This window comes from Pinus tabuliformis, chromosome 7, assembly GCF_031772625.1.
Source record: "Pinus tabuliformis cultivar Carrire ecotype Pingquan chromosome 7, CPIR1, whole genome shotgun sequence".
Classification (NCBI taxonomy): domain Eukaryota; kingdom Viridiplantae; phylum Streptophyta; class Pinopsida; order Pinales; family Pinaceae; genus Pinus; species Pinus tabuliformis.
In genome coordinates, this window is record NC_142293.1 from 1,350,472,900 (window position 1) to 1,350,496,294 (window position 23,395).

The 23,395-nt window shown below is 37.0% G+C and overlaps 1 protein-coding gene across 1 annotated transcript in view; it reads right to left on the reverse strand.

Moving 5' to 3' along the window:
• Window positions 1-5,542: 5,542 nt before the first annotated feature.
• The window catches only part of LOC149252560 (uncharacterized), a 76,315-nt gene continuing 58,462 nt past the window's right edge, over window positions 5,543-23,395 (reverse strand). The window contains exons 3-4 of the mRNA XM_089454185.1: window positions 6,560-7,101; window positions 5,543-6,415 (exon numbers count right to left, since the gene is read on the reverse strand). Coding sequence (XP_089310311.1) covers window positions 5,543-6,415; window positions 6,560-7,101 — 1,415 coding nt within the window. The remainder of the gene's footprint in view (window positions 6,416-6,559; window positions 7,102-23,395) is intronic.

A 23,395-nucleotide genomic window follows, 5' to 3' on the forward strand; every position in this document is an offset into this window, starting at 1 on the left:
GTTTCAACATTAAGTTTTGCTAGATGGCTTCTTCATCATCACATCTTCGTATAGTAGAGTCAATTATCTGCACCTTTCATATCTCCAAGGCCTTCATAGGTGTCAAGGGTCCTTTGATCTTTTTCTTCCTTTGTTAGAGTTGCCATGCCTTCTTTCAGGAGATGTCTTCAAAGTATCTTGTCAGATAGTGAGGTGATCATTGTGTTCTTCACATGCTAGCTTGCCCTAGAAATAGTTTTTTTGAGCTCGGTTGTATACCCTTCTTTTTCACTGCACTTGGAGATCCTTTCTTGTCCTTCGTTCACCCATTTCTTCCTCTTCTTCTCTAATTTCAAAGATATGAGTGTGTTTTATTTAGAGTGGGCAGACTCTATATATATAGAGGATTGTCCCTCCTTTAGGCCGACTTGAAGCCGACTAGAGGACAGTAGGCCGACTTGACATATTTAATCATCATTTTGCTGCTTGAAGGATGTCGTTGCAAAGAGACTTGTTGACTTTGCTTGGAGGTATTCTCTTGACTCTAATACATAAATATACATGGTGTAACATGCCCTTAAGGTCTTCAACATTTTTCTTTTGACTCTTTGACTCACCTATAGCACTCTAATATGTGCTAGACCTATTTCAATGAGCAAGAAACTCATTGACATATATTATAAAAATAATATTTCTTTTCTTGAACAAGTACAAATATCAACAACACACTTATGAAGACCGGACCTAGTTACATTTCCTTCAACAAATTCATGTTTGACATATTTCAGATTGAGGGGCACACTACCAACACAAGAGTTTCCACGCAAAGAATGTTCAATAGGTTTGGAGTCACCATTTGATTTTTGGGTTAAACTACGAAAAGTAGAAAGAAAAGCGAAGATGAAAGGTATGCCACTAAGTTAATTCAAAGATTGAATGTGTTTAATAAATGCAATTAATAATTTGCATTGATGAATTGTTTACTCCCTTTATCCTTCATGATTTTAAATTAAAATACTCCAACGTTGAAAGAAAAATGAATACCAACAAGAGCAAATTAAATAACCCTAATTTGAACCCAATAAAAAGAGCAATCAAAAACCATTTAAATTTTACACAATTCCTTTGTTATGCAAATAGTCAAGAAAGTATCCTAGAGTTGATTACTTTCCTAGGTGGACAAAAACTAATAGACAACAAGGGTCAAAATTTAATCCACGTCCTTAAGTGTCAATATTTCCCTCGTATGAGCAAGTAGGGATAATCCATCTTTGAACACGACCCAAATTCGTAACTAAGTATAAAAAGGAAGTGTAAATATGAGTGACAAGTGACTTTAGTGAAGATAACCTCTCTAGTCATGAATGTATGTTGAATCTTCCTTTGAAGTGGGCATCAATATTAACCTAAGTGTGACTAGGGGCAAAGCCAATAACATCACAAGATACCACTTAAAAAATCCAAGCCAATGAAGAGGAAACAACAATTGCAACATCTTCCAGAAGTGGAGAGTTGCTCATAATAGAGATTCCAAGCAAACCCAAGATAGAGGAAGGTGAAAGGAGATCACTCAAGTGCAAAACAACAAATAATCCAACACAATTTCTACACTAAATAGGGAAAGAGATTGAAGCCCCTTAAAAATGATAAGTGGGGGCAATCAAATAGAATTTGGGATGCTTTATTGTGTAGCTAGTCAAGGCATACATTATGGATGTGCAATTTTTTTTGTTGTAGTGACCTTGTAGGTGTTGACCACTTAAACTAGAAGAATTTAGGGCAAATCAGAAGTGACAAGGGAAAATAGATCCATGTTCTACATGTATGAACAAACCACTCGTCACAAGTATGATGTAGAAAACAAACCTCGTGGCCAAAGGTGTATCCCTAAACCCAAGACAAATCAATTTGACTACCCTAACTTCTGAAAGAGCATCCCTAACAAAAAGGGAGGTTTGGGGCTCTGAAGAAGCTTCTTAATTGGGACTATGTACATTGTACAAGTGACCAATCCACTAGGGAGTGATTTAACCATGGTAAGCAAATAGTCTATTAGGGCTATATATGCAACCAAATAGAAATAAATCCAAAATCTAGAATAAGGGATCCTACCATGGCACTAAACATCAAATGAGACACAATGCTTCTAGAGATAAAAGAGTTTGTTCTAGATGTGTTGTCGCATTTGATGTTTATTGTTGTGGTAGGGTCCCTTGTTCTAGACATCATTTTGCTTCTTATTTTGGTGTTCTGGTTGATTCCAGGGGCAAATTGAATAAAGTGGCCACGAGCATGATTGATGACATCAAAAGGGATTTGTTCCTTAATCAAGACTCCAAACCCATTCCATGTTTTTATATTCTAACACAAACCAATCTGGTAAGGCAGTCTAAAGATTCATCGGAGCAGTGTTACATGAGTAGTTCATTGTTTACTTAGTAATTTCATTAGTTTTTAGGAAAACACAAAGGGTGTTTCTTATGCCTTCCAACACAATCTCACACCATAATCCAAAGGTAAAGAGGACATGTTAATCCATGTCATGTCTTTGCTCAAATTTTCCTTATTCGGATGAAATCTTGACCAAATATCAAATGGAGTCCTTGTAAGTAGGAGAATAATACCCTGAGTGAAGATTGCTATGTGAAATCGTTGTGTGCAATGTTTCCCATCAATTTCCCCTCTAACCTTCGGGAAGAATAGGCCCATCTCTTAGCAATGTGTCAGGAGGCCACAAACCCAAAAAACATATTTGTGCATTCCATATATTCAATCTCATTGTCAGTCTGCTCCATCAATATTTTCTGTCTTGGGTTCTATGCTTTGTTATGAAGCTTTTCAGCCTGCTGATGTTTTAAAAACTGATTTTTTTTAATTCCGCCCTGCTCATTGCCCCAGACTTTGAAATTGAGACTACCAACTTCCACAAAACCTTGGAGTAAACCACCCCTTGGATGCCATCAAATTCATCTCATTTTCAGTCTGCTCCATCAATATTTTCAGTCTTGGATTCTATGCTCTCTTAAAAATACTTTCAGCCTGGTGATTTTTTAAAAACTGATTTTCTTTGAATTATGTCCTGCTTATTGCCCCAAACTTCGAAATTGCGACTACCAACTTGCACAAAACCCTTTCCCCTCGCCCTTGCCACCCCACCCTCACTTGACCTGGATGCCATTATCATCCTCAACCTGACAAAACCCCCATCTCATTGCGTCACAACTTCCTCATTCCAATAAGACTTCCGTTGTAAGTTCACTATGTTACTTTCACTACATACAAATGATGAGAAAATTTTGTACTTCACCATATACAAATGATGAGAAAATTTTGACCTTTGAAGTTCCAACTAATATTTGAGGCATCAAATACAAAGCCACTTCAATCAATAATCAATTTGGAAAATATATATATATATATATATACTACATGCATATTAATGTTCCATCAAAAGCATAAATGTACATGGCCAAGAATAAATACTATATATACTATATAGTACATGCATATTATTGTTCTATCATAAATGTACATGGCCAAGGATAAATACAACCCATCTTACACATGGAGCTGTAGGGGAGATAGCCCTGTATGCACATTGTATGCCTGCAAGGTGTACCCTCTCACGCTCAGATCAGGCTATAACATCAGCACAACGCACAGATGTCAGCCATACTTCTACGCTAGTGTTATACTGCCCATACATGCTAGCATGCCACCCTGCCAAGGATGGCCATAACCCCAGTGCATAAATCCCCTGCTGCCTCTGTGTACAATGGATTATGTTTATCCTCCTCACATATACATATACGAGTTTCCAACTTAAACTCCACAACCATTCATAAAAGTAATTCTTTGTTATTACGAATACTTCAAAGTTTGAAACTTGATTGTGTCATGCTTGTGGCTACTCAATGAGAAGATGTTGTATCATGCTTTGGTGAAACCATATCCAAGCACACTTACAAAGCCTAGTTAAAATCAATTTGATAAATTGTGCATTCTAAAAACAAATTTAACAGGACTTCTTTATCTTAGATAATCATCTTAATCCATCAGAAAGATGAACTGCATATACCTTTTCATTTCTTCATGAAAATTTGTCATCGCATTGTTATGCTTAGGAAAAGCACAGAACCAATGCTGTATCATCTCCTGATAGAATGGAATCATCTAAATGCTCCATGGTTGCACTGAGCTCTGGAGTAGCACAAAATATGCAACTTGAATTATGTTTAAATCTCAATAAGCCTGTTTATGGCAGCCACATGTGCATGCACACTTTCAATAATATATCTAGTTAGTTTGGAAAGTTGATAATCAGATACACCATCATTACCAAGATGAAAATTGGATTATATCATGGGACAAATTTATGCTCATTTCCATGATGCATATAAAGTGCTTACACAATCAAATGTCTGAAAGATAACAATGTTCAACTGCAAAAGTTTATCCATCCGATGCAAATAAGTGGACAGTCTTTAGAAAACATGAATAGTAGTTTGAGGTTTCCAAGAGCTGTTTGCATATTCCTGAATAAGTTTCTAGAAACCTTCTCTTGTAGGAAAGATTATCCCTTTTCTCCTAGAGTAGAAAAGAGCGGAAGGTTATCCATAATTATCATAGCAGACCATTTCCAGGTTCTTTCTGGCATAGGGAGATCATATACTTAGTTCACAGGCTAGTTAATGATCATACAAACGAAGTTAAATTCTAATCAATTGGCAACGTTATGAAAATGCCAGAGCAACCACAGCAACCAGATACCCAGATCCTGCACTCAAAAGGGATTGATATTGCAAATTATGTGCTATCAACTCAGAAGTAATAAAATGGTGATTAATGAAAAAGACTATAATTGAATAAAAGGGAAGAAATGACTGTAATGACAATTAACTATTAAGAAAGAGATTAGACTACTGAAGATAATAAAATTGACATCGGATGCTTTCTCCAACTCCAGAGAAACCATGCTGAGAAAGCTTGATCTGTCAAGACTGACATCCCACTCCTTTTGAGTGCCACACTGGAGAATTACAATATGCACAAGCATCGCGACAAGGAATGCAGAACTATAAGAGATATTATAATTTCTCGAGTGCAGAGATATCAAAATCTAATATTGAAATACAAAGAACTCTCTCGTAAGATTAAATATTTCATGAAATCACAACATGACAAGAAGAATGAAGCCTGTAATCAAAATGAACAAGCCTATTTGTCTCAGGCATGATTCACATGATTCCATTTTCAGAAAATATTTTCCACACTTTCCATGTCATTCTATTCTTCACTTTCATTCATGCCTGAGTTGAATAAAGAATTTTCGATTGAAGGACTGTTACTCTCAAAGACAAATGTTTTCCACAATGCCAAACCCTGACCTCCACATCTAAGTGCCTGCTAAATTCAGAGGCAAAAAGTTACTGCTTCATGTGCATAATATAGACCCGTTATCTGCAAATAGAGGTACAGAAGGGACAAACGAGGATTTGACAAATTGGTACCATCTTTCATGCCCTGAACAAAAGTCAAGATTGTATACCAAAGAGCATGATGTCTACATTGGTTTCTCCTCATCTGAGCCACTGCAAGACAACATTGGCTTCCCTGATTTTGATGTGCTGCCAACAGCTTCCTTAATTCTACTAAATATAAGCTTGACCGGTATACAACTAACTACAGGCATTTGAGCAAGTTTTAATGGATGGGTAGATTCACTGCTCTCTTTCCTGAATTTATGTTCAACAGCTATTGAAGACAATGTCCTCGTCTTCTGAGACGGTAATCCAACTTTTTTCAAGAACTTCTTTTGTAATTTTTTATCTAATGTAGGGCACCGTGTATGGGAGAGGTTCTTCCTGATGTATCGAATTTTATGACTAAGAAGACCTGGATAAACTGTCTTACCCAATGGCTGTCTATTCCCATTAGTTAAATATTGTGATGAAATGGAATCTCCATTCTCCAACAAGGAACAAGATCGAGGGGTACGCTGCATGGCAGTTCTCCTTGCAGTTTGCCAGACAGGTTGAAGCGCTCCACCTTCAACTTTATCAACATCATATGATTGCATTGCTGAATCATTTAGGTAACCATTGCCTGCAAGAAGAATATCAGAGAAACCATCTTCCAACGTCTCAACTGTGATGGGATATCCTATAATGGCCTTCCCATTTAATCTACTCATCAAATAAAGTAAAGGAACATGCTCCCCTTGATAACTTGCTTGTACATCAATGTCTACGTCAAATAATGGTGCTGCTATTGAAGCACCTTCTGCTGCCTGTGAGAACTTTGAGATTCCAAATGGATCAGGCTGTCTGAATTGCATTCTATCTATAGACTTTGGAACTTTGCACGCCACCCCTGGAAAAGACTCAGAATGAAATCCTTTTGCAGGCTTTTGCCAGAGTGCCTGTCTTCTGTCTATCTGACCTATCCATTGATTTTCATGTCTACTGCTATTCCACGATGATGGAAACGCAGCTCGGGAGTCTTCATTCCGAGAGATATCAAGTTTTGATTCCAGAATATGCTGATCTTCTAATATTTCTTGGTTTTGTATATCTCAAACCTTTCCCTTTTTTCTTAGTAGTGAAGTCCCAAATCTCTGTTGCCTTTCATCAACACAGGTTGTAATATTGCTTTGATTAGAATCATCTCTTACACAACCATCTAAAACAGAACTATAGGTTAATTGTCCCTCAATTATTTTTGATTCTTCAGGTTCTGCTGAATTGCTTCCAATAACTTTCTTGGTCCCGAGCTCCTTATTTACTTTAAGCTTGTCTTCAGATGATACCACATGCATAGGTGCACTGCATGTAACATCCATCTCAACCAAATTCTTTTCATTTGTATTCTCAGAGTTTTTCTTATTCAGATGTCTAGCATTACGTTTTCCTTTCAACTGCCATTTAGAGACACCTGCATCAGCAACACTAGCTATAATCTGTTCAACAGACTCAGGTTTAGACAAAAAATTTGAAAACTCAGCATCATCAAGTCCGTTGATGTTGATAAAACTCTCTTCAACTTGAATAGGATTTTCAAGGTGCCCACCAACCAGCTCATCCTCAAAATTCCTTGATACCGGTAAAAACACCTCATTGAAATCTGAAAAAATCCCAAAACAACAAAAACGAGTTTAAGTACAAATGCATCACTTTCGAATATAAATGGCACGCATTGCTCTTGATTAGATCAAACTTCCATCAGCATAGTTCTTTATGTTAATCTTATGAAAAAAATATGTCCATTTATTTTACAACCAGTTTTTGCAGATCAACATAATCTTCCAAAGATTAAAATAGTTCTAGGTACAAGAACAAAAAGTATGGTCAGCATTCTGGAAAAAATTACTAAGTTCCCTCTAATAGCAGCATATGTTTTGGAGAATGGTTTACTAAGTGAACTTCCATTTGGCTTCTTGGAAAAGGCTTTCACAGTTTGTGTAGCAGAAGACTTTGGATTCCGACATATTATATCCATAATATAAGTCAGCAATGTTCTTAAAAAATTTATGTCTACCCCTCTGTACCAGCCGTGTTTCCCTATTGAAACACGGACACGCATTTCAGTTTGTATGAAATGTGTTTCACATGTGTTAAATGCATTTTCAGCGCCTGTACAATGCATCTCCAAATGAAATTCGTGTGATTTTGCCTTGATCTAATTGTTTGGACCCACATTTTTGGTTTTAATGCCTAACTAGAGGTTACTAAATGAATGAAAGAGACTTCTAGAAACCTTTAAGACCAGAATTTTTTCTTTAAAAGACAGCTTCACTCTCAGTTTGCACCAAATGTTTGCAATTAATGGTAGTAAAAGTGGCATTTCCCTTTATCTTTCCTTTTCATCCTTTTAGTTGAATTTTTAACATTATTGTTAATTGCTTCAGGATGTTTGAGAGTGGTTCCAACCTCATTGGACTGCATATGAGGAAAGTAGAATTTCATATCCCATTCAAAATTCAACAGCCTAAACAGTTTTCAGGATTCCAGGATTCTAGCATTTCATTAGACTTTATCATGTATGAGGGTACGGGATTGGCAGTTACTTGAGGCACCAAGCCCTTTATGCACCTTGATGTCAGTGATATTGATTGTTGGACTCCTCTGTTGTGGCCTTAACAAAAATGTACCCTTCACTCGAACAAAAATCACTGACTAAGCATGTTAAGCTTTTTGTAATGTATTTTAAAGCTTGCATTACATAGTTTCATCAAAATTGGGTGGTGTTCACTGATGTCCCTAGAGCATTGAGGTAGAGGAAAATTGTGATATTAATGATGATGATTCCAATATAAGCAATGGTGGAACATTGCTTGTCTTTTATGTTTGTCATTTACATATTCTTGCTCATTTATCCATAATGATTTATTTCCAAATTAGTGTGTTTCCATTTTGGAAATGCATACCTGTTTCCCTGTATCATGCAAACTTAGTAAAAGATATACATTTATGTTTTGATGTTTCAGAGTGTTTCAAGATGTTTGAGAGCAGTTCCAAGTTCCAACCTCATCAGACTACATATGAGGTAAGTAGAATTTCATATCCCATCCAAAATTCAGCAGACTAAACAGTTTTCAGGATTGTAGCATTTTCATTAGATTTTATCATGTACGAGAGTATTGTATTGGCAATTAATCGAAGCACCAAGTCCTTTATGCACCTTGATGTCAGTGATATTGATTGTTGGACTCCTCTGTTGTGGCCTTAGCAAAACTGTACCCTTCACTCAAACAAAATTCATTGACTGAGCATGTTAAGCTTTTTGTACCATATTTTAAAGCTTGCATTAGGTAGTTTCATCAAAATTGAGTGGTGTTGACTGATGTCCCTAGAGAATTGAGGTAGAGGCAAATTGTGATACTAATGTTGAGGATTCCAATATAAGCGATGGTGGAACATTGCTTGTCATTTATGTTTGTCATTTAAATATTCTTGTTCATTTATTCATAATGATTCATTTCCAAATTAGTGTGTTTCCGTTTTGAAAATGCATACCCGTTTCCCTGTATCATGCAACTTAGTAAAAGATATTTATATTTTGAGAAATAGTGCACCTTTTTTTAAATAATTATTGAAGATAAAACTACATTCTGAAACTCCAGGAATTGAATGCAGGCACAAGCCTAGGGGGCACACATCCTATTCCAAAATATCAGTCTCATTCACAAGTCACTCGTGTATATATTCAGGCTCTGGCTCATTCTGAAGTCAACCTGAAAATCACTCAACTCTATTATGCTACATTATTCTCAAATATCACAGCAACCATATAATGTTTGAATTAGATTGGTAACCTTCTTAGATTGACAAAATATAACTTGGAGATGGCATCTTCTGTGGAAACATCAACCGAAATTTGACTGACTTATCTTCTGTGAGGTAGGGCCTTGTTCAAATACAAATCCAGAAATCATCCGAATAGCCCTCAAATCATTAGAAGAAATAGAGACAACCAAATTGTCCAAGGCAGCTCTGAAGAGTCAAATGGCAGGGGGTGGAGTGGCAGGATTGGGAGGTGACCGTGAGAGTGGTACTGGTTCTTCTTCACCATCTACACCATCTACACCCAACCCCATAGCTACGTCACCATTTTTTGTTCCTAGAACCATACCTGGTCCACAACCATCTATCACGTCAGTTCTTAAAAAAGGGAGAAGGAAGAAGCTGACAAGTTGTTGGGCAAGTTTCTTCTTTGGAGTGATATTCCTTTCAACATTGCCAAGAACAATCCATTTTTCCAGCCCACAATTGATGTTATTGCTATTGTTGGCCCAAGGTACAAAGCCCCTTCATATGATGACTTTAAAGGGCGCATTCTTCAGAATGAAAAGGTTGACTATACTAAGAGATTGGAGGAGTTTAGGGGATCATGGGCATACACAAGATGCACTGTGATGTCAATGGTTGGACTAATCAAAAGGGTAGAAGCCTTATTAACTTATTGGTTAATTGTCCCAAGAAGACAATGTTTATGAAATTTGTGCACATATCAAAGATGCACAATTATTATGTGATTTGTTGGACATGTTCATTCAAGAGGTGGGTCCACAACATGTTGTCCAAGTCATAACGGACAATGTTACAAATTATGTTGTTGCTGGCAAGATACTTATGGAGAGGCATCCTAACTTATTTTGGACACCCTGTGCTGCACACTGCATTGATTTGATGTTGGAGGACATAGGAAAATTTCCTTTTGTCAAGGATATTTTTGAATCATCAAAAAGCATTACAAATTTATATATATTCATAAATTTGTGCTTCATCTGATGAGAACATTCACCAACAACAAGAAGTTGGTGTGCCCTGCCATTACATGGTTTGCTACTAGTTTCATATCTCTTCAATCCCTCTTCAACTCTATGTGGGATGTGAAGAGAATGTTTCTTTCAGAGGAGTGACGTGCTTTGTCATATAGCCGCAAACCAGAGGGAGAGGCCATATGCAGGTTAGTTTCATACCAGGAAAGCTTCTGGGCAGGAGTGCAGGAGGTGTGTAGCATTATTGAACCTTTGGTAAAGGTTCTTCAATTAGTTGATGGAAACAAGTCTGCAATGGGCTACTTGTATGAGGCCATGGATAGGGCCAAAGAATCCATTCGCAGCTACTATGATGATAAGGGGGATGAGGGGTTTGAGAAACAACTCATATGGGAAGTGATTGATGAGCGATGAAACAATACACTCTATCGTCCCATTCATGCTGCAGGGATCTACTTGAACCCCGCATTTTCTTACTCATGTGGTTTCTTATTTGATGTTGAGGTCATGGATGGATTCTTCACTTGTGTTCAAAAGATGGTGCCATCTGCAGAAGAATGTGCTAAAATCTCCAAAGAAATAGAGATATACAGGATGGCAGGTGGCACATTTAACTTTGACATGGCTATCCATGATAGGAAAACTAAAATGCCAGGTAAGTTTTAGTTTGTTTCAAAATTCTTTGTCTCTTCAAGTTCATACTTTGCTTCAACTTTCAAATTTCAGTTTTTTCTTATGTTTATCTTATTTATTGTAGATGCATGGTGGAGAAGCTATGGTGGCAGAGTACCCAATCACCAAAGGCTTGCCATTCAAGTGCTCATCCAAACATGTATCTCCTCAAGATGCGAACGCAACTGGAGTGTATTTGAAAAAATACACACTAAGAAGCGCAACAGGTTAAAATATTCCAATTAATTTTTTGAATTCATTAAATAATATTTTTTATAATTATTTATTATTTATTATTTATAATTAATTTATTTATGACCCTTGTACAAGTTGGAGTCCCAGCGATATAATGCCATGGTCTATGTCTACTACAATTTTTTATTGTGGGTGAGGCAACTTGAGAGGACACCTGATGTGGAGGCCATCTCATTGGATGGGATTGACACCACTGTTGCATGGAGGGTTGAGACCGAGAGGCCTATAATGGAGTCAGCCCCTAACTGGTTAGAGCAAGAGGTAGTGGAGGGGGTGGAGGAGAAGGAGGAGGAGGAGAAGCAACAAGAGGAGGAGGTGACACCACCTACCCCTGTCACTAGTAGATGACGTGGTCTACCTCATATAGCTCCTAGTTCTTCAGCTTTTAGAGCACAGCAAAGTTCACTGTCAGCCCCACCGCCGCCTTCATCTAGAGGGAAAGTTGTTACATTTTCTGGCAAGAGAAGCAGAGGAAATCAGTGGTATTAGTTATTGGGTTCATTTCATTGTATATGACATTATGACTCATGATACGAGATACATTATTATATTTTTTGTTGATATTTTGTGGCTAGGTTGGGACTCGGGACTTAATATTCAAGACATAATTCATTGCTATGTGTGATGTAGCACTAGACATGATATTACACGTCTTATATATTAGTTCTCTTTTCATATTTATGTGGCAATGCATTTATTTTATGTTGTGGATGCTTTAGATATTAAAAAAATTGAAAAAAAAAATGTGTTTGACAATTTTTTATTGATTTTTACCGATTTTTACGATTTTTTCCGATTTGAATCCTCGTCGATTTAATCCTAATCACGATGTTCGCAACATTGATAAAAACGCTAGTTCTTTAGGGTTTGTTGTTAATGTCTAGGTTATATAATGAAACCCTAGATTTTTAAGGTTTGGTGAATTAGTCTTTATGAATAAAACCCTTGCAATAGTTATAGTAAGATCCTAGGAAAGAAATCCTAGGCATATATTTTTTTGTATGAACGAAACCCTAGCCTAATTAAATTATTGTATATCTAATTTTGATGTCTTGATGTTTGCATCTTGGGTTAACCTAGTACATAATGATGTGAGATGCTAGTGCATATTAATAAAACCCTAGATATGTATATACGAGCATGCTAACTTGATTATTGGTGATTTAGTTTTATTAATGAAATCTATGGTATATAACAAAACCTTAGTAGAATCTGTCATAAAATTCTAAAAGCATATTATTGAAACCTTAGATAGTACTATAATTGGATTCTTGATTGAGTTGTTGATATCTAAGGATTTATGTTTCAAAGGCAGTTTATGACAAAACCCTAGCAAGATGTTGAAGTCTAGAATATAAAAGATGTAACCCTTGTTGTTAATGAAACTAACTAGGTTTAGGTATTTGATGTTTAAAGCTTGAACGTTTTGATGCTTCCATTGTAATGACGTGATTTTGATATACTTATAGTTGACTTCATGCTTCTGTATATTTGTATTTGGTTGTACTTGTTATTAAAGTTTTGCAAGTACATAATCTTCAAGACGTTGAAGATGTTCATAACTAAAGATGATAATGAGCATGATGAAGGAAAGCTATAAGAATGATGATGATCAAGATGACCAAATAAAGCCTTGAAAGATGAAGTCTCTCCAAAAAAAGGAAGTTGTTGAGTTATAATAGTCATAGTAAATACCTTGGAGAAAGAATCAATGAAAGATGTTCATGATTCATGAAGTTGCAAACAAAAGACTTGAGAAGTATTGTGGTTGTTTTTGGTGTTGTTGAAGAAATGAAAGAAGAAAGCTTCCAACAAGTTGTATTTGGATAGCTTGATGATGATACAAGTAGCATCAGGATGATTGAGGACCCCAAAGGTTTGTGTTTACTTGTATATATATTTGAAGGTTTATTACTGATTGGGGTTGTGATTGTGCAAAATCTCTCCGTAAAAAATTGAACATTCAAAGCATGTTTCGATTGGTGGATATATCTGATTTAGTTGATTTGGAGAGGTAAAGCATCATGGGGCAAGAAGATGCTTGGGAGGACATATGTTTGGCCTATGTGTTGATGTCTAGATCCTGAAGTAGGGAGGGTGGCATTGGTCTTGGACCTCCGACCTTGGATACGCACCTAGATCCTTGGGTTGGTGTTAGAGCTTAAAAGTCTGATGGTACCCAGAGTGGCTAAAGCTTGAGTACACCTTAGTCCCACCCGATTAGAGTAGCCTAGTCAAGTATCTAATTTGTAGCATTGTGTGTGCTATGACTCTTCATAGAACAAATCATTTAAAGATCTTCCATGTACCTCTGTATATATGTAATTATGAATACCTCCCTAGTTAAGAGGGAGTGTTGAAAAATATAGCTAGTGTCGGTCTTCATAATTGTATTTGAGTCATGATGTAATGTATTTGTCAAAAGAAAGAAAAAAAATATTATAAAAGAAACTGACTTATTAAAACATGAGTTTCATGCTTGGGTCAATGATTAATATGTCAAAGCTTCCATTGCAGGCTTCTAAGGTTTATGTCAAGAGTCCCTGTCTTTGTCATCATGTAAATGACTCTTCTTGGGTTTTATCTATCAAGAAATAAATTTATTTTGATGTATATTAGGTCCTTTAGGTCTCTTCCACCAAGTCGGCCTCAAATTGGAGCCAAAAACAACTATAAATAAGCAGCTACTTGACCTCATTCAGAGACATACACAAGAAGTTCGATTTGCAGTTGCTGGAGAAGAAAAGAGGTGTGAAATTCAAGGAAGAAGGAGAAAAACCCTAGCGAAGAAGTCTGCAGACCAATTTCTCTCTCTTGTGATCCACACGTGCAAAATTCTGGAGCTGCAAGAAGGACGAAGTTGGAGGGCTGCAATAGGGCCGAAATTCTGTCTTTGATGCAATATTGTTGTAGTTGATCTTTGGAGTTTGGAAGGACAGTCTGAGGGCTGACTTGGTGGAGTGAGTAAGGTCTTTTGGTCAAGTCTAAGGTCTTGGTCTATCTCAATTTGATTTACTAGTGGAAGAGTTTGACTGGGTTTTCCCTTATAAAGGGGTTTTAGCCTTGGCTGAGTGCCTACATCTGATGTCGTTGATCTTCTTGTTTTGATTTGACGATTGCTTGATGAAAAGAAGATAAAAGAACATAAAAAAAGTTAATAAGACTACAAGAATATCACAAGTAATTATCAATATAAGAAAATCTTTCTGCCTTACTGGTTTTCTAACACCCACAATGGACAAATCTGTAGCCTAGGTGTTCTTGGATGAATCTAGTCAAGGTAACCCAAGAAAGAGTGAGATTAAGGCATTATTCACATAAGTGACGCTCACTTTATCAGATTCAAAGCTCGATTAGGACAAGGATCCAACATTAAATACTTCTAAAAGTGGCAACTCAACAGGGAATTCCAAAAATACAGTATTTGGAGAACCCTCAGATTGTCATCAAATCGATGATAGGAAAAAGCATAATAGCAAACTTAATATTAAACCTAATCTGAGATGAATTTAACTCTCTATCTGTATTTAACTCAGTTTCTTTTGATCATGTATATAGAGAGCTCAACAAGGAAGCAGATCTCATGTCCAAGGAAGGATTAAAGATGATTGAAGGTACAAGGACACAGTTTGATATCAAAGATGGTGTTACTCTTCAGGAACACCGGTTCAAACTTCAAACTCATCTAAATCCTAATCTCTCAGCCAGTCTTCCTATGAGGACCAGGACAGCAATGAAGAAGCTCTACAATCAATCAGTGGCAATCTCTCATCCATCACATTTCAAATCAAGGGTTTTTCCAGAATTTTCGAAGGAAAAGATGTTTTTCAGATCTGTTTTGATTACAGAAAGTTCTTATATGTATGTTTTTTATATTTTCAGAAAAAGATGGACTCAATAAAGGAAGTACAAGTTTTGAATACACAGTAGGTTTGTTGCAGATCACAGACCTATCTGGTTAGACTCCCGAAACAATATACAGGGTGTATGATCTGCATATAATTCTGGACAATCCAATGATGGGTATGTATTTTTTTTCTTTGATCGATACAATGTCCCGAAAAACTCTTTCTAAATGCTTCAAGTGTTTCTAAAATGTATCTTTCTTTCAAATCAAACGAAAATACTTTTTTTCTATCTAGAGGGAAAAAAAATCAAAACAGCAGTGCTGCACAGCTCACAAGGGTCTGCCTTACAACAGCAGCAAATAAACCCCAGTTGTACATTGCATTGCATTCTGTGTATTCATCGTAATAAAGGACAGCCTAATTCCTCAGAAGAGAAAGTGTAAGTTAAGAAAAAGACATCTTTCAAAGGAGAAGGTAACATCATCACAAGTCCATCTGAAATCTGAATATATAGAACACACCAATACAGTGAGTTAATCTCAGAACATCAGTTGCTATTGATACCAATGTAATTAAATTTGAGGTTTGAATCCAGAGACGTTGTACAGAACCTAGGCAGCCAGGCTGAAATATATTAGGAAGGACGATTAGAGAGTGCCAGAACCTAAACAAGGGCTTCCATGCCAAATAGTAACATGGATATCATCAAAATATTTGATTTATATAAAAACCCCAAATTTGAGGGCACTTTCACACATTCAAGATCTGTCATTTCTTCACAGAAAGTGCACTGCATTTCTATGTAATTACAGTAACTCGTTCTCCAGTTCTTGATTCCTCTCCCTTTTAAGTGTTTTGTCATTTTTAAGCTGTAACTTGAGCAGTCGATGTGAATAAGGAGAGAATCTATCGACATAAGAAAGAAGCATGTTCTGCATCAGAGGTACTATTTTAACATGTTAGTTTTCCATTGTTTTTATAATTTATAAGTATTTGATTTATTTCACTTAATAATTTAGAAGCCTTACATCTAGCCTTGGATTAGTGGCCAAATGTTATGTCAGTACTTAAAGTTGCATTCCCATTTTTTTAAATCCAGGATTTATGAGGGTTGATTGGGAGGTATAATTTAACTCCTGGGAAACTGTAAATATTGCAAAAAGATGGTAAAGCCCTCCCCCCCCCCCCCAAAAAAAAAAAAAGCCAAACTACTAACAGGGTAATGGCATGAACAATAGGAATTGACCATGGGGGTTAATGCATTGACCAATAGGAATTGACACAGTTTGATATCAAAGATGGTGTTACTCTTCAGGAACACCAGTTCAAACTTCAAACTCATCTAAATCCTAATCTCTCAGCCAGTCTTCCTATGAGGACCAGGACAGCAATCAAGAAGCTCTACAATCAATCAGTGGCAATCTCTCATCCATCACATTTCAAATCAAGGATTTTTCCAGAATTTTCGAAGGAAAAGATGTTTTTCAGATCTGTTTTGATTACAGAATGTTCTTATATGTATGTTTTTTATATTTTCAGAAAAAGATGGACTCAATAAAGGAAATACGAGTTTTGAATACACAGTAGGTTTGTTGCAGATCACAGACCTATCTGGTTGGACTCCCGAAACAATATACAGTCTGTATGATCTGCAAATAATTCTGGACAATCCAATGATGGGTATGTATTTTTTTTCTTTGATCGATACAATGTCCCGAAAAACTCTTTCTAAATGCTTCAAGTGTTTCTAAAATGTATCTTTCTTTCAAATCGAATGAAAATACTTTTTTTTCTCTCTAGAGGGAAAAAAAATCAAAACAGCAGTGCTGCACAGCTCACAAGGGTCTGCCTTACAACAGCAGAAAATAAACCCCAGTTGTACATTGCATTGCATTGTGTGTATTCATCGTAATAAAGGACAGCCTAATTCCTCAGAAAAGAAAGCGTAAGTTAAGAAAAAGACATCTTTCAAAGGAGAAGGTAACATCATCACAAGTCCATCTGAAATCTGAATATATAGGACACACGAATACAGTGAGTTAATCTCAGAACATCAGTTGCTATTGATACCAAAGTAATTAAATTTGAAGTTTGAATCCAGAGACGTTGTACAGAACCTAGGCAGCCAGGCTGAAATATATTAGGAAGGACGATTAGAGAGTGCCAGAACCTAAACAAGGGCTTCCATGCCAAATAGTAACATGGATATCATCAAAATATTTGATTTATATAAAAACCCCAAATTTGAGGGCACTTTCACACATTCAAGATCTGTCATTTCTTCACAGAAAGTGCACTGCATTTCTATGTAATTACAGTAACTCGTTCTCCAGTTCTTGATTCCTCTCCCTTTTAAGTGTTTTGTCATTTTTAAGCTGTAACTTGAGCAGTCGATGTGAATGAGAGAATCTATTGACATAAGAAAGAAGCATGTTCTGCATCAGAGGTACTATTTTGACATGTTAGTTTTCCATTGTTTTTATAATTTATAAGTATTTGATTTATTTCACTTAATAATTTAGAAGCCTTACATCTAGCCTTGGATTAGTGGCCAAATGTTATGTCAGTACTTAAAGTTGCACTCCCATTTTTTTAAATCCAGGATTTATGAGGGTTGATTGGGAGGTATAATTTAACTCCTGGGAAACTGTAAATATTGCAAAAAGATGGTAAAGCCCTTCCCTGCCCCCCCCGCCCCACCCACACCCCCACCCCACCCCACCCCACCCCGAAAAAAAAAAAAGCCAAACACCTAACAGGGTAATGGCATGAACAATAGGAATTGACCATGGGGGTAATGCATTCGTGAGCCATGGCTTAACCATTGTGGCTGAGGTAGATCAATTTTTTAAGAGGACTTTGGCTCCAGGAGTATTTTGAGCAATTTTCCTTTTTGGAGAAATATTAAACTTCTTAGTTCTTAATAGGTCTTTGACTAGAAGCTCCTAAGCTAAAATAAGATTTTGGAGTCACAATAAAAGAAATTCTATCCTTGGCCGTGGGATATTCTCATCAAAGTAAATTGAAGCATATACTTTGGATCATGAGGAGGAAAATCTATTTAATGAATAAACCAAGGAAAATATTACAACGATTTTTCAATGGCTGAACATGCAATTATTAGCTATTAAACCCTAGATGTTAGCCCTAGAAGGTGGCTGAAAAATGCATAAAAATCTGATTCATGACCAAGATCTGCCTATGTTTCTTTGGGCAAAGGCATGTAACACAGCAGGTTATGTTTAGAATGGGAGTTCTCACGGGATCATGTGGACGAGACTCCTAAGGAAGCATTCACAGTGGTGAAGCTACAGATAGGACACTTTCACATCTTTGGTTGTCCAGTGTATATTCATGTTCCTGTAGAGAAGAGGGCAAAGTTGCAACCTGTAGTGGAGAAGGGCATATTTGTGGGATATAGTGAGACTTCAAAGGCACACAAGCTTTTTCGTTCTAGTATGGAGAAAGATGATTGTTAGTACGAGATGTGAATTTCGAGGTGGGCCTAACATACTCGAAGTCTGGTGAGCCACTTCCAGTGATAGAGGATGAGTAGGAGGCTCCCAAGAATAAGTGGCATTCATCAGCTACTTCCAGTTTAGGGGATTGGGCTTCGAGTGAGGAAGGGGAGTCATCAGCACCTCCCACAAGTTTTGTCAAGAGACCTTGATGGACCTTGATGGTTTAAGCGGTCAATGAGGGATGCTCATGAGCATGTGCAGACTCCTAGGAGCACATTTAGGGTAAGTAGACCTCTGAGGAAATTTCCAAATTACGTGGCACTTATGAGCAACATTATTGATTCGGAGCCTGCCAGTTTTCAAAAGGAAGCAGACCAACATGTTTGGAGGGATGCCACGATGGAGGAGTATAACCCCATTACGAGGAATGATGTTTGGTATATTGTGCCTAACTGGAGGGAAAGTCAATTGTGAGTTCCAAATGGGTCTTCAAAATCAAGCATGATGCATATGATAGCATAAAGAAGTACAAGGCGAGGTTTGTGGCGAGATGGTTCTCCCAGAAAAAGGGAGTGGACGATGAGGAGACATTTGCTCCAATCCCCAAATATACTTCCATTAGATTTGTTTTATCTATTCCTTTAGTTATGAGGTGGAGGATATAGCAGATGGATGTCAAGACAGCATGCCTCAACAGGGTGATTAAGGAAGAGGTGTATATCAAAAACCCTCAAAGTTTTGAGGTACATGGGAGAGAGTCTCAAATGTGCAAATTGAAGGCCTTATAAGAACTCTAGCAGGTAGCCAAGGCATGGTACTGAAGGATTGATGAGTATTTACTAAGCATGGTTTTCACCAAGAGTGATACAAATCCCAACTTGTAAATAATAATTGTTGGAAATGGTCCATTTATCTTGATATTGTATGTGGATGATTTGTTTCTCACAAGTTCAGAGGGCTCATTATTGGGGTGCAAGGTAGACTTGGCTACATAGTTTGAGATGAAGGACATTGAGTTGATGCATTACTTCTTGGGGTTAGAGCTATGGCAGAGGTTAAGTGAAATCTTCCTTGGTCAAGGAAGTATGCAATAGAGATCCTAATGAGATTCTGGATGGAGGACTATAGACCTATGGCTATACCTATGATCACCTATGTTGCAGGAAACGCTAGTCCTAAGGGCGTTTATGGGCTGAAACGAAACAAAAACGCAAAAACGGGTTTGGTACGGCCTGAAACGCGTTTCAGGCCGTACCTTCCAAGTCGTACCACCACGTTTCACATGTGGGAAACGTGGCCCAGTACGGCTTGAAACAGGTTTCCAGGTCATACAGCCACGTTTCAGCGATAAAGTGACTTGTTTTTCAGTTTCTTTTATAGATTTTTCATTTTTATTTTTTTATTTTCACTCCCTGCCAATTCAGGAGTGATAGAGGGAGCTATTGAAGATTGGAAACAAAATTTTTTGAGTGGGGCAACGTAATGTTCAAGCCTATGGCCCTAGTGTTGATATGCAGTTCATGGTAATGTTAAATTCTTAAAGTAAAATAATGAAACTAAAATGACTCGGGATGTTTGGAGGAAGTAGAATTCTAGATCCCACTCACAAACTAGCAGACTTATCTGTTTTTCAAGATTTTAGAATTGGAGGGATTGCAATGTTTCGATTGGATTTTATCATGTACAAGGGTATGGAACTTGTATTTAATCAAGAGAACCAAGCCCTCTATACAGGGGAGACTCCCAATAATCAAGAGCACCTAGGGTACTAGCGTATGGAACTTGTATTTAATCAAGAGCACTAAGGTCATTCGACTATGCAGGAGGAGACTCCCAATCAAGCACGAGACAAGAAATTAGAAAATTCTCACGGCTGATTTTGGATATTGCTATTTTCATTATGTGATCATTCATTCGTGAATCTGATGTAAATTTAGAGACTTATAGTTTATGCATTGACATTGGACAATTTAAACATAATGTAATAAATTAAAATGTATCATGTATGCTTTATGATTGCACATATTTATTAAATGTCCTAAGATATATATATATATATATATATATATATATATATATATATATATTGCGTTTCCCCGTTTCCAAACTTTGGGGGGGTCACGTTGCGTTTCCCCGTTTCCAAACTTTGGGGGGGTCACGTTTCGTACCCGTACCCATTTCGGAAACTCGTACTCATTTCCCCGTATCGTGCAACTTAGATGATCACCAATCTGAAAAAGGCTTTGACTTCATATTTAGAGTTGGTGCATCCCATATCGTCAAGACAACAGATAAGGACCTTGATGTATTTGGTCAAACCAAGCCAAATATCTATTTTAATGTGAACACTTTGAGTCAATTCATGGTGGAGCTAAAAAAGGTACATTGGGTAGCAGCAAAGCATGTGTTGAGATACTTGAGAGGTACAATGGAGTATGGTCTACATTATCAGAATCGGACCGATCATTGAACCAGTAGACCCCTTGGATCGAGAACTGGTCAGAACAGTACAGAAACAGGTAAAAAACCGGACCAAAAAACCAGTGAACCAAAAACACATAAAATATTCAGATTTTAAAGAAAATCATAATTATTCATGTGCATCCATATGAATCCAAACCATTTATACATTAATAAGCAAAAGTACTCATTTATATAGAATGTAAGGTTGCACATAAAAAAAATAGCACCAAGTGCAATCCATCTCTAAATCGAAAATACTTCAGCAAACAAATTCCACATGGCCTCTAGCATCCAAAAAAACTTATGCTACAGCAAATACCTATACATCATCCAAAACATTGCCTATATTGGGCTCTTCATCATCAATAACACCCTCTAGGCATTAAAATAAAATAGAAAAATCATAGCATGTCAAGTCAAGATTTTGTTTGAGTGATGGGTATTTTTTTAGTAGGCTCATGATAGAAGAGTTCAACAACCAATGCCATTAACATCAAGGTACATAAAAGACTGGTGCTTATGATTAAATATTAGTTCCATAAGCTCGTACATGAGAAAATCCAATGTAGCATTGCAATCCCTCCAATCTCGAAATCCTGGAAAACTGTTAAGTCTGCAGGATTTTGAGTGAGATCTAAAATTTTACTCTCCATATGAAATCCAATGACGTCAAAACCACTCTCAAACATCCTAAGTCATTTCATGGTAATGTTAAAAATTTAAGTAAAAGGATGAAAATGAAAGATAAAGGAGAATGCCACTTTTACTTCAAGAACTTAACATTACCATGAAATGCAAAGCAATAATAGAGCCATATGCTTGAATATTGGGCACCTATTCTGGGCTAGTGCCTAGCTAAGTCAAACATTAAACTACAAAAGCAAAACAAGCCCCACTTGTTTCATTCTATGTGGCTTTATCATACTGAACCAGACAAAAACAGTTCAAGTCACTGGTTCGAATTGGTTTTTGCCTCAAAACAGTCGGACCTATCTGAACCGGCCGGTCCAGATCGGTCCTTATAACATTGATGGTCTAAGGCATCTTGGAGGAGATAGAATGAAGCTACAAGAATATATAGACTCAAATTGGGTAGGGAGTACAACAGATAGGAAGAGCACCTCAAGGTGTTGCTTCAATTTTGGATCAACAATGATTTCCTAATTCAGCAGAAAGCAAACTTTCTTGGCACATAATTCATCAGAGGCAGAGCATATGGCAGTGAGTATGGTGAGTTGTGATGCCGTTTGGCTTTGCAAGTTGGTTGCATGGTTATTTGGTCAAGAGTTGGAGCCTACAGTGATACCCAGTGATAATCAGAGTTGTATCAAACTCTCTAAGAATCCAGTGTTCAATGAGAGGTCCAAAAATATTGAGGTCAAGTATCACTTCATCAAAGATGGGATCCGAAAAGGGGCAGTGAAGCTTCAATATATCTCCATGGTTGAGCAGATTGCAGACATTCTCACCAATCCCTTGTTGAAAGTGAAGTTTATGTTTTATAGAGCAAGCTAGGTGTGGTGCATAATACCTTCCTTCCTAAGAGGGAGTGTTGATGTTTGTAACTCAAGCGGGTACTTTGGCACAAGCCTAAGTGTCAAGGCATGTCGAAGTCGAATAATTACCTCTTAACCTTAGTAATTACCTTATTTATTGAAGTAGTTTCTTTTTATGAGAAAAGTAAAGGTTAATTGCAATGCAAAGGTTAATTGCATTAACGAAATAGATAAATCACAACCATTGATCTCAAGTGAAGTTGAGATTTAATCTCAATCGTCAATCACTTTGGAAATTAGGGTTGATGATTTAGTCATAAATCAAACTTATAAAAAAAGGTTGGGCTAAGGGAGAAGACACATTACTAAGCACAAGACACAGTGAAACAAGTGAGGATCTCAGTGATTGAGTGGAGAAGGACATTCACTCAAGTGTGCAGCAGTCAAAAGGAGAAAACAAGGAGCAGCAAGACACAGAAATATTCAGCAAGTGATTTTGCAGCAAAGAAGGCACACGTGTGAGATGTAGATTGATCTCAGGAAGCTGTAGTAGCGCGTGTGAAAGTGGAAAACAGTCTCAGGCAGCAGACTGTGTAGCTGTAATTTTGAAGGCTAAAGGCAAATTTCTCAGGTGGAAGTTTCCAGGTTTTGTTGTGTGTGATTTTTCCACTATGGCCATTTATTTTCCCTGCAGAGAAAGCCTTTGTATGCCGAAGATTTTTATAAATGAACTAGCAGATTTGAAAGGCAAATTTTTATGTGTTTGTTAATGAAATTTGCTGATTGAATTTTTGCTTCTGCTGGAAATTAAATTTTTATTTACTGGTTAAAATCTCAGTGGTAGATTTTGGTCAACAAGATGAAAAAATAAATTAGAGCAGCAAGGAAAATTGCTAGGAAACTATTTATCATTTACTGGGGTTAGAAAATCAGCTCTAATAC